The sequence below is a fragment of the Ursus americanus genome, chromosome 1, assembly GCF_024610735.1.
Source record: "Ursus americanus isolate L20-20 chromosome 1, mUrsAme1.1.p, whole genome shotgun sequence".
In the NCBI taxonomy this organism is placed as follows: domain Eukaryota; kingdom Metazoa; phylum Chordata; class Mammalia; order Carnivora; family Ursidae; genus Ursus; species Ursus americanus.
The window spans coordinates 46,857,047-46,875,366 of NC_142127.1; the positions used below are offsets into that span (position 1 = coordinate 46,857,047).

Here is an 18,320-nt window from a genome sequence, read left to right on the forward strand (position 1 = left end):
AAGGATCCTTTATCCAGCAAGGCTGTGATTCAGAATTGATGGAGAAATAAAGACCTTCCAGAATCACCAGTCATTCAACAATTTTGTAACCACGAAACCAGCCCTACAGGAGATATTAAGGGGGGTTCTATAAAAGTAAAAAGGCCCCAAGAGTGATACAGAACAGAAAGTCACAATCTATAGAAACAAAGACATTACTGGCAACATGGCATCATTAAAGTCCTATCTCTCAATACTCAGTCTCAATGAAAATGGCCTAAATGCTACCCTAAAACGCCACAGGGTTGCAGATGGATAAAAAGACATGACCCATCCATTTGCTGTCTATAAGAGACTCATTTTGAACCTAAAGATACATTCAGACTGAAAGTAAAGGGATGGAATACCATCTTTCATGCCAATGGACCTCAAAAGAAAGCTGGGGTAGCAATTCTCATATCAGACAGATTGGATTTTAAACTAAAGACTATAGTTAGACACATAGAAGGGCACTATATTATTCTTAAAGGATGTATCCAAGAAGTGGATATGACAGTTATAAATATATATGCCCCCAACAGGGGAGCAGCAAGATACACAAGCCAACTCTTAACCACAATAAAGAGATATATAGATAAAAATACACTAATAGTAGGGGACCTCAACACTCCATTATCAGCAATAGACAGATCACCTAAGCAAGGAATCAGCAAAGAAACAAGAGCTTTGAATGCCATACTCGACGAGTTGGACCTCATAGATATATATAGAACACTACACCCCAGAACCAAAGAATACTCACTCTATTCTAATGCCCATGGAACATTCTCAAGAATAGACCATGTTCTGGGACACAAGACAGTTCTCAACCAATACCAAAAGACTGAAATTATTCCCTGTATGTTCTCAGACCACAACGCTCTGAAATTGGAACTCAACCACAGGAAAAATTTGGAAGAAACTCAAACACTTGGAGACTAAGAACCATCCTGCTCAGGAATGACTCGATAAACCAGGAAATCAAAAATCAATTTAAACAATTTATGGAGACCAATGAGAATGAAAACACAAGGGTCCAAAACGTATGGGATACTGCAAAGGCAGTCCTAAGGGGGAAATACATAGCCATCCAAGCCTCACTCAAAAGAATAGAAAAATCTAAAATGCAGTTTTTATAGTCTCACCTCAAGAGGCTGGAACAGCAACAGAGGGACAGGCCTAATCCACTCACGAGGAAGCAGTTGACCAAGAGTAGAGCAGAAATCAATGAATTAGAAACCAGGAGTACAGTAGAGCAGATCAACAGAACTAGAAGCTCGTTCTTTGAAAGAATCAATAAAATTGACAGACCGCTGGCAAGACTTATCCAAAAGAATAGAGAAAGGACCCAAATTAATAAAATTATGAATGAAACAAAGGAGAGGTCACAACCAACACCAATGAAATTGGAAGGAATATTAGAAACTTTTATCAACAGCTATATGCCAATAAATTAAGCAATCTGGAAGAGATGGAGGCCTTCCTGGAAACCTATAAACTACCAAGACTGAAACAGGAAGAAATTTATTTTTTAAACAGGCCAATTAATTATGAAGAGATTGAGTCAGTGATAAACAACTTTCCAAATAACAAAACTCCAGGCCCGGATGGTTTTCCTGGGGAATTCTACCAAACATTCAAAGAAGAAATAATACCTATTCTCCTAAAGCTATTTCAAAAAATAGAAACAGAAGGAAAGCTACCAAACTCATTCTATGAGGCCAATGTTACCTTGATCCCCAAACCAGGCAAAGACCCCATCAAAAAGGAGAATTACAGACCGATTTCCCTAATGAATATGGATGCCAAAATCCTCAACAAGATCCTGGCTAATAGAATCCAACAGTACATTAAAAGGATTATCCATCATGATCAAGGGGGATTCATCCCTGGGATGCAAGCGTGGTTCAACATTCGTAAATCGATCAGTATGATATATCATATCAACAAGAAAAGACTCAGGAACCATATGATCCTCTCAACTGATGCAGAAAAAGCATTTGACAAAATACAGCATCCTTTCCTGATTAAAACCCTTCAGAGTGTAGGAATAGAGGGTACATTTCTCAATCTCATAAAAACCATCTCTGAAAAGCCTACAACAAATATCATTCTCAATGGGGAAAAGCTGGAAGCCTTTCCCTTAAGATCAGGAACACGACAAGGATGCCCACTCTTGCCACTATTATTCAACATAGTACTAGAAGTCCTTGCAACAGCAATCAGACAACAAAAAGGGATAAAACGTATCCAAATCGGCAAAGAAGAAGTCAAAATGTCTCTCTTTGCAGATGACATGATACTGTATATGGAAAACCCAAAGGAATCCACACCCAAACTATTAGAAGTTATAGAGCAATTCAGTAATGTGGCGGGATACAAAATCAACGCTCAGAAATCAGTCGCATTTCTATACACAAATAATGAGACTGAAGAAAGAGAAATTAGGGAATCCATCCCATTTACAATAGCACCAAAAACCATACGTTACCTTGGAATTAACTTAACCAGAGACGTAAAGGGCCTATATTCTAGAAACTACAAATCACTCTTGAAAGACATTGAGGAAGACACAAAAAGATGGAAAAATATTCCATGCTCATGGATCGGAAGAATTAACATAGTTAAAATGTCCATGCTACCCAGAGCAATCTACACTTTCAATGCCATCCCGATCAAAATACCAATGACATTTTTCAAAGAACTGGAACAAATAGTCCTTAAATTTGTATGAAACCAGAAAAGGCCCCGAATCTCCAAGGAACTGTTGAACAGGAAAAACAAAGCTGGGGGCATCACAATGCCGGATTTCGAGCTGTACTACAAAGCTGTGATCACAAAGACAGCATGGTACTGGCACAAAAACAGACACATAGACCAATGGAACAGAATAGAGAACCCAGAAATGGACCCTCGGCTCTTTGGGCAACTAATCTTTGATAAAGCAGGAAAAAACATCCGGTGGAAAAAAGACAGTCTCTTCAATAAATGGTGCTGGGAAAATTGGACAGCTACATGCAAAAGAATGAAACTTGACCACTTTCTCACACCATACACAAAGATAAACTCCAAATGGACGAAAGACCTCGATGTGAGACAGGAATCCATCAAAATCCTAGAGGAGAACATAGGCAGCAATCTCTACGACATCGGCCAAAGCAACCTTTTTCATGACACATCTCCAAAGGCAAGAGAAACAAAAGAAAAAATGAACTTGTGGGACTTCATCAAGACCAAAACTTCTGCACAGCCAAGGAAACAGTCAAAAAAACTAAGAGGCAGCCCACGGAATGGGAGAAGATATTTGCAAATGATGCTACAGATGAAAGACTGGTATCCAAGATCTACAAAGAATTTCTCAAACTCAATACGCGAGAAACAAATAAATCATAAAATGGGTAGAAGATTTGAACAGACACTTTTCCAATGAAGACATACAAATGGCTAACAGACACATGAAAAAATGTTCAAAATCATTACCCATCAGGGAAATTCAAATCAAAACCACACTAAGATACCACCTTACGCCAGTTAGAATGGCAAAAATTGACAATCAGGCAAGAAACAACAATTGCTGGAGAGGATGTGGAGAAAGGGGATCCCTCCTACATTGTTGGTGGGAATGCAAGTTGGTACAGCCACTCTGGAAAACAGTGTGGAGGTCCCTTAAAAAGTTAAAAATTGAGCTACCCTATGACCTACCCATTGCACTACTGGGTATTTACCCCAAAGATATAGACATAGTGAATAGAAGGGCCATATGTACCCTAATGTTCATAGCAGCTGTGTCCACAATAGGTAAATCGTGGAAGGAATCGAGATGCCCTTCAACAGATGACTGGATTAAGAAGTTGTGGTCCATATGCACAATGGCATATTACTCAGCTATCATAGGGAACGAGTTCTCAACATTTGCTGCAACATGGATGGCAGTGGAGGAGATAATGCTAAGTGAAATAAGTCAAGCAGAGAAAGACAACTATCATATGATTTCTCTCATCTATGGAACATAAGAACTATGAAGATCAGTAGGGGAAGAAAGGGATAAATAAAGGGGGGGTAATCAGAAGGGGGAATGAAGCATGAGAGACTACGGACTCTGAGAAACAAACTGAGGGCTTCAGAGGGGAGGGGCGTAGGGGAATGGGATAGACTGGTGATGGGTAGTAAGGAGGGCACGTATTACATGGTGCACTGGGTGTTATACGCAACTAATGAATCATCAAACTTTACATCAGAAACCAGGGATGTACTGTATGGTGACTAACATAATAAAAAAACATTAAAAAAAAAGAAAAATAAGATTTTATTTATTTATTTGACAGAGAGAGAGACAGTCAGCGGGAGGGGGAACACAAGCAGGCGGAGTGGGAGAGGGAAAAGCAGGCTCCCAGCAAAGCAGGGAGCCCCATGCAGGGCTTGAACCCAGGACCCTGGGATCATGCCCTGGGCCGAAAGCAGACGCTTAAAGATTGAGCCACCCAGGCGCCCCAATTTGAAAGTTTCTAACATGCCAATGTGATAATTCTGTAGAGCCATTTTGTTATTATTACTCATTTTTACTTATTGGGAGCCTCAAGGAATTGAAGTGAGCAGAACCTCACTTGACCCCCCTGGGCCCTGAGTGTGGGGAAGTTAAGAAGTCCCCCTACTCCATTTCCTTGGCCCCCCTAGAACACCTGCAGGGCTCGACAGACCAGCACACATTAATAGGAATCACGTGTCAGTAGTTAAGCCTGCTCGTTTGGGGTCCTGTTGTCAGCACTGAGCTGCCCATTTCCCTGAAGCACTCTGAGCATGCTCTCATTCCCAAAGCATGTAAAGGCTGGTCTGCGAGTATTTGTTAAATCTACTAAAAATGAATCTGTATGCAGTGAAGCAGCACAGACGAGGGTTGAGCTGAAAACATTCTAGCCCAGGAGAATGAATAACAGTGCAAGTCCTGCCAAGGGCTCAACTTGGACTAAGTTTTCTTTGATTCTGGTCAAACTTGCCTGAGCAGACAGCTTCAGTGCAAAGGTTTGTGTGTTCCGGTGACTGTGGGTCCACACAAAACTATCTTGATTAAATACATGAATTCTGTGCTGTCTACCCAGGATTTCTAGCTCCTTTCCTGGCTGAGGCTCCAGGATAAATCTTCTTTTGATTGTTAGAGAGAAGTTAGTGGGCCATTAAAAAAATCTGCACTGCACTCCTTCAATAATGATTTACTCAGGTGCCAAAGGGCTGCTCAAGGGATGGGGTAGAGCTCTGCGTAAGATAGCCAGGGCCCTCCTCACCCAGAGCCCACGTGCTCCAGGTGGGAAGACAGGAACAAACTAGTAAATCAGTAAATGCACCAGATCATCTCAGTTGGTCCCCAGTAATATGATGGCAATAAAACCGGGGTGGGGGGTGACACAGGGATTGGGCAGCAATTTCAGATTGTGTGGTCAGAGCTGGCTACTAGTGGAAATGGCATTTGAGCCGAAGATATATACCTACATGGAGAGCTGTTACTGTGCCCCCTAGCTACATAGCGCTACTTGATTCAAGAAGAATTCCAGGAGGAATGGTAATTACCTGGATAACACTCAAGTCTTTTGCTTAACAATAAACAGTCTTGTATATGGTTAGTTATTTCTCAGCTCAGCCGACATCCTCTGAGGACACTGACTTACTTTTCTGGAAAGGGCAGGCTGACTGCTCCTGGTGGTCAGGAGCTTAGCTAGAAGACCTTGTGTTAATTACAACCCTTCCCCACCCTTCATTTTTGTTGCTGTAATGATTTTTTTCCTATTCAAGGAAAACAATCTCTTTTCTTTGAGAGATGATGACATCAATGACAGTGATTTCACAAACCACCAGTGAAAATTCCTCTTGCTGCTTTATTTTGACACCTAAAGTCTTCTTTGTCCACTGCCGTAGCCAATGAGTAGGAGAAACACCCACAAAGTGGATGTTGACTCAGTAGCAATGAGTGGCCCACTGCTATTTAAAGATGCAGGGCATTTCTGAGCTTTCCATAAGGGAATAATTAAATCACTGCAGGTAACAAAGAATTAATTTTGAGGGATATTAAGCACCCTTAATTAGCACATTCGAGTTTCGTTTCCCCAAAGGGAAAATATTCTCATGGCAATGTGCCATGTCAAAGCTTCTAAAACTTCTGACTAAACTTAGAGCTGAAGTCCATTTTACAATGCAAATGAGGACTGCAAAAATCTTTTAAACCAAATCATTCATAAGCATTTAGGTTCCAGGGCTTTGGATTTTGTTAATAATTCTGTGGCAGCCACAGGGGAGGCCTTCTGAAAAATATATAGCTGGTAAAATCAGAGTACTTAATCTTCTAATAACTCACACCTGTGCAGAGGGTTTTTTTGGTCTTCGTGTTGGTTTTGTGTTTTTTGTTTTTTTGGGGTTTTTTTTGGTTTTCATTTTGTTTTTTGGGGCAGAGTTTTGAAAGCTTGTTTCCCCCCCCCCAAATTCTGATTATGCTATATTTTAATTGTATTTTAAAGTTTAAGTGAATTTAGAGATCATAAAAATTCAAGGCAAATAGAAACATCTCAGCTAGACCTATCCATCACATGCCGCTGATTGCTTACAATATCACATGCAATTAGGGCAGCAGAAGGTATTGCAGTTTATTGGTCTCAAATTCAATTAAATGAGATCGATTAATTCCTTGGGATATTTACGATATGTTTCTCCTCTCTAGGCATCAGTGCCGCACCAAATTTAATACAACAATGAAAGAGGGCTGATCTGTTTTGTTATTATGTAGATTTATGTATTTTTAAAAATTTTTAGTGGGGTGACTTTTAAAAATACGAGTACTTTCCAAATATGAGCATTGCAGAGTTAAATTTAATGTACATTAATGATTGCCAGGTAATGGTTATTTTAGACTTGGACATGAACATTTGTGTTAGCTGCACTTCTGAAGGCAAAACTAAATGATGAACAACTATTGCAAGTGAAAGTTCCTTCTGAAATTCTACCCTCCTTCTTGCACCCACACATGAAAATGAACTTAAACTCTAACAGCTAATGAGAGAAAGGAAGAACGCAATCATTTTAGGTAGTCTCAGTTCTCAAATAGCATATAATAGAGTGATTTCTAATGTCTAATTTCTCACTATTAAAAATATAACAAGGGGCGCCTGGGTGGCTCAGTCAGTTAAGCCTTCCTGCTCAGCGGGGAACATGCTTCTCCCTCTCCCTCTGCCTGCCGCTTCCCCTGCTTGTGCTCTCTGTCAAATAAATAAATTTTTAAAAAATCACAGAAAAATGTTCAAAGTGCTAGGGAGGAGAACTGGTAAGTAACAGATACTGCCAATATAACCATGTGGCCTAAGTTCTTTGATTTTGTTTTCTGGTGGGATCCTGCAAGCAGCTAACAACACCTTCCCACATGGCCCTTTGAACACTGCAGGACTTGTTATAGGATGAAGCAAGAAGTGATTCATTTCTTTAAACTTTTAAATTTCTCTAGCTTTTGAAGGCGCTTCTCTCTGACAATAATTACCTACTGCTTCTTCCTTTCCTCCATTGTTTTTCTTCATTCCTTCTTCCCTCTACCCTCCAAGAGTGTAGAAGTTTAAGACTGAAGAGGTCCTAAAATAAGAGTGTACTGACTAGTGTCTTTTTCTAACTGGAGAAACTTCTTAGGGCAAGGCAGATTCTGGTTTTATCCTTGCCCTTCTCTCCACAGTGCTTTATGTGAATTCAAAGTATTAAAAGGAACTTAGAAGACATCAATTTCCAGTCAGTTTCAGATAGGAATACCTTTTCCAACATTTGTAACAGGTAAACCGCAGCCTGAGCACTTCCCATGAGAGCAAGTTCACGGCTTGCTGAAGCCACTGATTCATCTTTGTTCAGCGTTGTGGATTTCTTCTATGGAGATGAAATCAGCTTTACGGGTATTTTAGCCTACTGTCCCAAGTTCTGCCTTCTGGATCTGCACAGATCAAGTCAAATCACCCACACTTGACAGCCTTTCCACTATTGGAACACACATATTATGTTTCCCAGCCACCTTTTTTTCCCTCATGGTGACTGGAATACATCTGTCCTCATAGACTATCCCTGCTCCACACACTTGACTAAAATTCCAGTTTCTTGACTTCCTGAGACTTAAAGTCCATCTCCATAATTTCTCAAATTCTCTTTAGCTTATATCCTCAGGGTTCCTTGTTTGTAGAAGCTCCTTGGATCAAAACCTAGTCTCTCTGCAAGTTTCCACAAGATGTCACTGGTTTTAAGTAGTTTGGGTCTAATCAGTTTATGGCTCATGAGGAATCACAGAGCAGGGTGCCCGGGCCTCTGAAACCTCCCTCCACTCCCCCGTCTCTCCCTTCCTAATGTTGTCCTCACCCTCTCTGCTGAGTGAAAGTCAATTCTACTAATCCCAGATGTGAAAAATTTAGCCTGCCTTGAAGGCAGATTATCTCAACAGTCAACTTTCACTGTTGTTACAGTACATAATAATATTAACTGTTACCGTTGAAATGTTAAACAATTTACATGATCTTATTTCAATTTTACTTTAACCCCATGTGGTAGATAGCATTATTACCCTTGCTTATGTGAAGAAACTAAGGTTTTAAGAGGTTGAGCAGTTTTTTCTAAGGAAAAACGTGGCTATTACTGACAAAGCTAGCATTTAAACCTACTTTTCTTTAAACTCCAAAGTTAGTAGACCTAATATATATATTAAATATCTCTTCAAGATTTCCATATCCCTCATCACCCTGATTGTTATTCTCTGGATAAATTCCATTTTTTTTTTTGTAAAAAAAAAAAAGTATTTCTTTTAAAGTAATTCCTCCTAAAATACATTTAATCCTCCAGATGTGAAGATAGGGAAGTAACTTAAGATTACAAACACTGGCCAACAGGTGTGTTTGACTTGCCCATCCATTATTTTTCATAAAACAAAAACAAAAAAGCAAAAAATAAGAAGGGAAAGGAGAATTTGAATACCTGTAGAATCTCTGGTCCACCCTTCTTTCTTTCACCTGGACTGTTCCAGCCATGTTGTTACCTATCTGGCCCCTAAAGACATTTGCATTTATAATCCCTACTTTTTTATAACATTGCATATTCTTGCCATCCATCTTGGGTGTCATAGTTACAGTTGTAATTCTTCTCAAAACAACTCAATAGGACCATGGCTCATGCTAACTCCTAACCATGCTGTGGAATGAATTAAAACTACTGTTTGACATGAAGTAATTTAGCTAATAAGTACATCTAGCTAACCACTCAGCCTCTACATCTAAGGTGGCCATTTTGTTCTCTGCATGTTTTTACATTTTAAATTTTATTCAAGAACCTATATGCTATAAGGTTTTTCATGTTCTGTAGAATTCATGAAGATTGTGGGATTTAAACTTCAAGAGTTTTAATTTTTCCTGTGTCCTACACAGCTGACAAATAATTCCTATGATGCCTACTGTTAAAAAATTTTTCAGGGATATCTGGTCACTATTTCTATGTCTATGTCTATGGAAAAAGCACCAAATTCTCCATAAAACACTGGGCCAGTGTTTGATCATTCTGTAGGCAAGTTAAACTTTCTTTTATTGTTGTTGCTCACAGAGGCCAGAAATGCCTGGGTGACACGGAAGTTCACTCAGAGGTTTTCCTAATGCCCTTCTATGTGATTAAATACAGAGTGCTGTGTCTTGTTCAAGGTGATGTGATTAGATTTGAATTTTGTTCTGAGTTCTAGGTCCATCTAGCCAACAGAAAAATACTATCCCTATTTTACAAATCTGAAACCCAAGAATATTTTGGTACACTCCTCAAGATAATGTCTTCATTAAAGGATTTTCTAATAGTCATAGGTGTGCCAAAAGGGAGTGGGTCAATTGTTAAATAGTGAACTTCCTATCATCAGAGATGTTTAATCACAGTTTGGATGAGCACAGAGAGTGAATTGTACTCATTGGTATATAAGGGCACTTCCAACTCTGAATTTCTGCTTCTATATAAAGTCAGTAATTTCAAGCAATATTTTAGGTTACTTATTCCTCTCACAAATTGAGATGATGGGTTGAGTTCTCTGTTTCTCTTTGATTATAAAAACCTTTGCATAGTGGAAAGTAGAAGTCAGGCTTTCTGGCTAGTAAATCAGATGCCTTGCCTCCTAAATGCTGTTCATCTGTTTGTACACATAGAAAATGCCATCATGGTTGACTATACCTAGCCGACGAGATCTAAGAAGTTACAGACATGTAACTAAGGTGAATATAATTCCTAAGTGGAAGTCCACAGTCAGAAAAGCTGGTTGTTTCTCACTTTCCTTTTGTTAGTTTCATAGTACATTTGTCATGCTTAAAATGTTAGTGGGATGCAGACTATAACGCTGGTAAGTTAAAGAAAATTTCAAGAGGGAAAATTAACATTTAAATAGATTTTGATTATTACAGAGAAGACAGAAAATCCAGCCAGTGATTTGGTTTAGCTAGGAATACAAGAGTAATTGGTGGTTGTCAGTATCAAAAAAGGTTTTCCAGAGACAGGAACTGTCAAGGTAGGGGAGGGAGGAGAAAGATCTTCAGACCTCCAGTGCTTGACACACTTGCAAAAAAGACCATGAACATGGGAGGGAGCAGTCTTACTGGAAAATTTCCAGAAAGTAATGTATATTTAATTCCTGTCCAGGTTACAGACCCTAACTAATACTATAACCCTAGCCTAACTCCAATGCTGTGAGGTAAATGCTCTTACCCTTTTCCCTAAGATGCCAGGAGATGCTGAGTTGTCTGCATTGCTATGGGTGACCTGCATACCACGGGGATGAATCCTACTGCATCTTTCCCAACCCTCCCCCTAAATATGACGTAAATGAAAACCCAAGAGACTACTATCTGGACCGCAGAAAATGAGTTTAGATTTAGGATAGTTTTGCCAACCAGAGCAAGAAGGTTATATATTCAGGAGAAATGACTGCAGAAATAAAATTTGGCAATATTTCCATACTATCCCCAAAGAAAATCAGGTTTCCTTAAAATTAACGAGTTGAGTGTTTGATTGGATGCTTACTTTTAGCACTATCTTGTGTTTCAAGGAATAGATGAATTTTTTCTGTATATTTTTAAAACCTGCAGTAATTGAACATTTATTGTGTACTAGGCATTGTACTATAGTCACTTATATGATATGATCCCAGATAAAATACTGTTCTCACTAAAATAAATTGGAGTATTCCTTTGCCTCATACTAAAGGCCATTTGTAATCTAGCTTCTCAGCCATATTTTGTGTGTCAGCAAGTCCTCCTCACGCTTTTCTTTTGGTCATGCCTTTTCAAGATCTCCTCATTCTTTGAAGTCTGGTTCCATTTCCACCTCTTCCTCAATGCTTTCCTCGACCTCTTCAGCACAGAATGTTTCCTTCCTCCTCTGAGCAGGAAGTCCTTGTTATCCGCAGTACATGGCACTTATCATGTACGGTCCAGTGCCTTCATGAGTGGTGCTGGTGTGTAAGCGATCTGACTTTTCATGTGAGTACATCCTGCTCCCCAAGTAGATTTTGTGTTCTTTTTGTAGAACAAGTCCTATAGTTTTGTGTTCTACAACTCACAGTGGAAATTCAACTCAACTGGCTGTTCTGCATCTAAGAGGTGGACTCAAATATATGTAGAAGGGTTAAGACCTGGGTGTGTGGCTAAGAATGAGAAGTAATGCTTAGCTTTGTTGATATTTCCCAGTTGCCTGGAAAAAAAGAGGGTATATTCTCATATGATGTTTCATATTCAAGACCTGAAGCACACTTTCCTAATATGCAGTGTACGCAGTGTCACCCCCTACCCCCAACAAAAACGTTTTCCCCTTTTCTCTCTCCTTCCCTCTTCTATTTACAGACTGACTATTGGCTTTTCGGTTGAACTACAAACATGTCTGATACAAAATACAAAATTGTATTTTGGTTTCCTGGGGCAGCAATTGGAAGTCTTTCCTGCACAAGTATAGTGGCCTCCTTGGGAGGTGTCTTTCTTGTGACTAACCTTCCCCTGGGGGCCGAACTGAGGTCAGCAAAGTGTTAAAGTTACGTATTCTTAGAATAATGTTTTGTATGAAGATATGAGACTGTTTCATGGAACCTAAAGGTGAGAAACGAGCTGGCCTTCAGGTACCATGTGGAAATATGTCTCTTAGCTTTAGTTAATTCTACAGATCTGCTTTATTCCTCTTTTTTCATGCCCACTAGCTTCTGCTTTTTTTTTTTTTTTTAAAGATTTTATTTATTTATTTGACAGAGAAAGACAGCCAGCGAGAGAGGGAACACAAGCAGGGGGAGTGGGAGAGGACGAAGCAGGCTCCTAGTGGAGGAGCCTGATGTGGGGCTCGATCCCAGAACGCTGGGATAACGCCCTGAGCCGAAGGCAGACGCTTAACGACTGAGCCACCCAGGCCCCCCAGCTTCTGCTTTTTCTATCCATATGATGAAGCATGGGGCTAACAACTTCTGAGTTTGAAATCCTAGAGTCCAAGTTACAGAAAAAAAAAAAAGATGCCTGCTTTTGATTCTTGCCCTAATACCTGACAAAGGACTTCAGTTACCATCTTGGGCCAAGGGTCCATTTCTCAACCAATCAACTATGGTCGACATGAAGTGGCATTTTACTCCATTGTATTTCTGGGGTAGTCATTTGGATGGAGGGTGTTTGGAAAGCCCTAGTGCCTGAAGGAGATCTATAAAAGGGAAGGTGTGCTACCCTGTACATGTGCAGAGAGGTGAAGAGTTCACAAGCCCCTGAAGAGTTCACAAGCCCCTTCCCACATGTTACATAATGGGAGCCTCATGACAGTAGAACAGCTCAGGCAAGACAGCCACTATTGGTACGCAACTTACACCTTCACATTTTACATTCTAAGGGCATTAACATGCTTTTAGAAACTAAGTGACTTGTGCAAGATTCACAAATAAGTAGTAAATTCTCTTTCCATTGTTCAACAACCTTAACTTTTCAAAATGTTCCTGAAATCCTACCACCTTCTCAAAGGTAATGAATAGGAGAGTAACATTAACTTAGTTTGTCTTCTCTAGAAAAAAGAGTCGTTTCGGGGAAGTGTAGTTTCAGGGAAGCAGGAATGAGGGAAAAGAAGAATGAGAGAAAGAAAGGAAACATAAGGGAGTGAGGTACTGAGTGGGCCCCCACTTTGGAATAAGCTGATTGTTTTGTATCACAGGGTATTTTCAGGGAAGCTGTGTGAAGCTACCGTGTGTGTCCCATGGCAGGGGAGGGAAAGGAATAAAAGTTTATCCACTAGATTCTATTGGTCTTGGTCAAAGTTCAGGCTCCAGGGCCTTAACTTACCAACAGTTCCTGTTGTATATGCTTGGGGACACAGCAGAACCCGCTGGACAGCAGAGAAGTCCTAGGGTAGAAGGAAAGATACTATCAGGTCATATACGAGAGTGACACAAAGGACTAGAGGCAGCCATGGAGGGAGTCCCTCTGGCCCAGCAGACCAGGCTCCACCATGAGATGATCTTCTGCCACAAAGGTGACAAGTGACCCTAGCAACCTCCTCTCTGTGGCCTACAAGAATGCAGTTGAATCCAAGGCATCATCCTGGGGGACCGTCAGTAACAACGAGCAGCTAACTGCCTGGTCTCAAATGGGAATGGTGATACCTACTCCCTGATGAAGACTCACTTTAAGGACACCTCTCCTACACTACTCGAGATCTGATCGATCCCATCTTTATGTCCACACTATTCTTCACACGAGTATACACATATTTAATAAAATTATTTATTCGGAGTTTTTCTTCTCCTAGAAAGGATTTCTATGAGATTGAGTGATGTTGATTCATTAATTCAAGTTTACTGAGTACCTACTATGTGCTGGGCACTATTTTAAGGGCTAGGGATAGAATAGTGATAGGTACAGTGGCACCTGGGTGGCTCAATTGGTTAAGTGGTTAAGTGTCTGCCTTCAGCTCAGGTCATGATACTTGGGTCCTGGGATCAAACCCTGCATTGGGCTCCCTGCTCCATAGGGGGCCTGTTTCTCCCTCTCCCTCTGCCTGCCTCTCCCTCTGCTTGAGCTCTGTGTCTAATAAATAAATAAAATCTTAAAAAAAAAAAGAATAGTGATAGGTACAAATCTCAGACTTTTTGAAGCTTACCTTTTAGTGCGTGTGTGAGCCTAATAAAGAAATGTGAGCCTAATAAAGAAATAAGTAAAATATATATTGTGTTAGGTAGTGATAAATGCTTTGGGTGAACAGAAAGCAGGAAAGTTAGATAGGAAGAGTGGGGGTGGGAGTGAGGCTTGTGCATTAACCAGGGTGGCCAGGGAAGACTTCATGGAGTAAGTAACGTTATAGCAAGAGTAGGTATGGATATTTGGGGGGTGGGGGGCCGAGTTGCAGAGATAGAGAAAATCAAGTGCACAGGCATTAAGTCATGCTAGATGTTTTCCAAGAAGGCCAGAGAGACCAGGGTGACCAGAGCAGAGTAAGGGAGAGGCAGATGAGAGAGAAGAGAGTAGATGAGGTCAGAGAATTAATATGGAGCCAAATACCTTTGGACATTGAAGTATCTTTAGCTTTTACTTAGGGAGGGATGGGGTAGCAGTAGGGCTTTAAGTACAGAAGTGAGCTGACTTCCATTTCTACAGGATCACTGGCTGACAGTAGATTTAAAAGGGATAAGAGCTGAAACTTGGGAGTTAGGAGGCTACTGGTATAACTCAGGTGAGCAGTGTTTATGGTTTGGACCAAGATGGCAGCAGAAGAGGTGATGAGAGATGGTGTGATTCTGGTTTAAAGATGGAGCTGACACGATTTATTATGGATAAGGAAGGACATCTGAGGAGATTAGAAATCAATCATTAGGAAGATGCTTCCAGGTTTTTGGCCTGAGCCAAGATGACAGGAGAAAAAAAATTAGAGGAAAGATTAGTAGTTTGGATAGGAAAGGGCTCTTAGACATCCAAGTGGAGTTGCCGAATTGATAGTGAATTTAGGAGACTGAAGTTTAAGGAGGAGTTCATGGTTAGAGATATGAATAGGGAGCAATCAGTATGACATTGAAGGCCATGGGACTGGATAAGATCACCAAGTGATTATATGTAGATAGAAAAGTGAAGGGCACAAAAGACCAACTCCAAGGCCACTCCACTCTAAGGGGTTAGGAAGGTGAAAAGGACCAAAAAGTATACTCAGCATACCTGGCCATGAAGTAGGAGGAAAACCAGAAGAATGTGGTTTCTGGAAGCCAAGACAAGGAGGTGTTTCAAGAGGCAGGAACTGAACAACTTGGCCAAATGTTGCTGACAGCGGTATTGAGAACTGACCTTTGGTAAGCAGCAAGGAGATCATCGGTGAGCTTGAGCAGTTCAGGGCAGTAGAGAGAGGCAAATGCTCAAATGGAAGTTCAGAAGAGAATGGAGGAGAGAGAAACTGTAAGGAATAACCACAGGCAATTCTTTTGAGTTTTACTTTAAAGGGAAGGGGTGAAAAGAGGGTGGTGGTCGGTGGGGAAGGGAGAATAAAGAAGCGTGTGTTAAGGGACTGTTTATATGCCTCTTGGAAGTGTCCACTACAGCCTACTGGCAGAACCAGGCAGAAAAGGAATGATTGTGAGAAAAATGAACAAAATACCCCCAGAACCAGGTCTGCATGGGCCACTGAACTGACCCACATGGCTGACTGTATCAATGAGGAAATGTACTGTGGGAGTGAAGATGCCTGGGCTAGGCCTTATACACCTAACACCTTAAAGGTTTCAGATTCAAAAAGTAGGAATAATAACCTGTCAAATAGCAGAGTGGAGGTTCTCTATTGATCCATGTGAAGCGAAAATGTGGCCCGGTGGCATTTTCTGAGACGTTCCTTTAGAGTGCCAGTTTTATAGAATGCTGAGTTGCTATCATCATCATCATCAGTCCCCATTATCATTAGCAAATAGCACCTAAGTGCCTAATTTCATCCACCACCTCATAGATTAAAATAGAGGGCCTTGTTCCCTGGGGGTAACTGGTGTGGTGATGAGCAGTAGCAAAAGAGGCCAGAAAGTCAGGGATGGGGAAAAGGCAGGGATGGGGTAGAGGCAGACTCTTGCCAAACCATCCCGCCCCAGTTCCTGATTTTCACCCTGCCTCTCCAAGCGCGGGACTGCATGGCCCTTTCTCTGCTACTTCTTCCTCCTTTGCTCCTTGAGCCCCCTACTTCTTCTTTTGCTGTTCTCTCTCAATGCAGGGGTGGTTCTGAAGATCGGCCCCGACCCCTACCTGCCTTCCCAACACATGTAGGCGCCCAGGAAGCGGACTGAGACCCCTGAAACTCCAATGGGGGCAGGAACCGGCGTTCTGAGCATGTGCGAGGAAGCCGGCAGGCTAGGGCGGATTTGGGGGGCCTGCCCCAGGTCGCTGTCCTACGCGCGGAGCTAGAGCGCGGGGAGCGCAGGACCGGCCGGCACTCCCGGGAGCCGAGCTCCTGCGCCTGGGGCGCAGCGGCTGCGCCCTACCCTCCGGGCGTGGGCGAGCTGGCCGCGTGTGCCTCCCTGCTTGACGCGTGGGCGAGCCAATCAGGACGAGCGGCCCAGGCTGCCATGTGACGGGCTAGGCGGCTCCTTTCCCCAGCGCGGCCAGAGGGAGGAGAGAACCGGGGCTCGCCGCGAGCCTTCGAGAGCAGCGGTCGCGGAGGCGGCGGCGGCACAGGCTCGGGCCAGCCGCGCGCGCATCCCCCGGCGCCCTGCGCGGCGGAAAGCTCGGCGGGCCACGGGAGCCCACGATTGGAGTGGACAAAGCAAGATGGCAGGGATCTTAGCCTGGTTCTGGAACGAGAGGTTTTGGCTCCCACACAATGTCACCTGGGCGGACCTGAAGAACACGGATGAAGCCACCTTCCCGCAGGCTGAGGACCTCTATCTCGCCTTCCCCCTGGCCTTCTGCATCTTCATGGTGCGGCTCATCTTCGAGAGGTAAGAAGGGCTCGAGCGCTCCTCCCCTCCCCCTACACACACACACACACACACACTCTCTCTCTCTCTCTCTCCCTCTCTCTCTCTCTTTCTCTCTCTCACACACACACAGGCACACGAACCCGGGCGCGCACATTCGCGCGCACACGCACACTCGCGTGCTCTGTGGCGCACGCACCCGCGCCCGCAGCGCTCGCGCTCGCTTCTCCCAACCTTTGTGTTCGGCGAGGGGTTGCTGACCCCTCAGCCCGGCTGCCGTTCGGGGAGCCTGGGAGGATCTAGCTAGCCTACGGATTTCCTCCGGGGCGCCTGGGAGGGGCCGCGGAGCGTTGGGGTCGCCCCCCGCACCCCTCCTTGGCCCGCCTCTCTCCCCGCCGCCGGCGCCGGCGAACAAAGGTGAGCGCCGGCCGGCCTCGGGACGCGGCGCACTCCGCGGGGCTGGCCTCTCTCCGCTCCGCGGGCTGCCGCGCTGCCGGGCAGGGCTTCCCCGCCGAGGCTCGTCGCCACCCACCTGACAGCCTGGAACGTTGCGGACGCGCGGCCGGGAGGGCGGAGGGACCGTGCACACTTCCAGTCCTTTCACTCCGGCACGCGGATTGTCGGGGCTGTGCTTCAGAAGAATTCGCCAGGGACTCCTGGGCTTCTGGCCGCTGTTTCTTTTCTATCAGTGACACTGAGTATCAGGCTCACGGTCCGGGGAGATACATGACAATAGTTTTTAGGCTTCCAGCACTCTAGGTCATTAGCGGTTTTCTTAAAAGAGGATATGGCAGGACGCGTGCAGAGCGGGCAACATGGTGATGTTAAATAGATAGATGCTTCCTATGAATAACCGTACACTTTTGTACCAGAGGCACTTAAAACATTTTAAAGAACTGTTATTTATTGTTTGTATAATTTCCGGATTTGGTTCGTAGCTCCATTGTGTCATGAACAAACTTGTGTTACTCTCATTGAATCAGTCTTAGTCACAAAACTCGATTTTGCGTGCTGTGCACTGCCCGGGAGCTATTGAAACAAAACCAGGACAGCAGCACATAATTCTTTTCCTCAACTGAAAACCTCGCCTCTCCTCCCTCTCCTCACCCAGCCCCCCATTCATCGGTAAAGGCTGAATTTCTGAGACCACAGAGTTTAGACTCCATTTCTCAGGTCCACTCCACCTCTCTTCCCCTGCCCCCAACTCACCCTTGGTTTTGTTTCTTAAGCTTTTGCTGTTATTTTGTTTGCTGTTTCTGTTTGTCTAAAACCGCTATTGAGAATGGCAGAATTTGCCTTTTGTGTCATTTGTTTCTGGAAATGGCAACAGAAAAAGCTTCATGGGAACAAAAAATATCTTGTTTAAGGAAGGTGTATTTTTCAACGGTCA

General features: G+C 43.0%; 2 protein-coding genes across 4 annotated transcripts in view; one reads left to right on the plus strand and one right to left on the minus strand.

Moving 5' to 3' along the window:
- The window catches only part of STK39 (serine/threonine kinase 39), a 439,620-nt gene extending 423,158 nt beyond the window's left edge, over positions 1–16,462 (minus strand). Inside the window, exons 1-2 of one of the 3 annotated variants that reach the window (XM_045780401.2) lie at positions 16,260–16,462; positions 13,335–13,395 (exon numbers count right to left, since the gene is read on the minus strand). The gene's annotated coding sequence lies outside the window, so the exon portion shown is untranslated. Of the gene's footprint in view, positions 1–13,334; positions 13,396–15,197; positions 15,272–15,781 lie in introns of those variants that run through there. The other 2 variants (XM_045780409.2, XM_045780437.2) reach the window with 2 other exon arrangements.
- Positions 16,463–16,563: 101 nt separating this feature from the next.
- Positions 16,564–18,320, plus strand: part of CERS6 (ceramide synthase 6) — a 293,290-nt gene continuing 291,533 nt past the window's right edge. Inside the window, exon 1 of the mRNA XM_045780449.2 lies at positions 16,564–16,951. Within this exon, the coding sequence (XP_045636405.1) occupies positions 16,782–16,951 (170 nt within the window). The 5' untranslated portion in view covers positions 16,564–16,781. The remainder of the gene's footprint in view (positions 16,952–18,320) is intronic.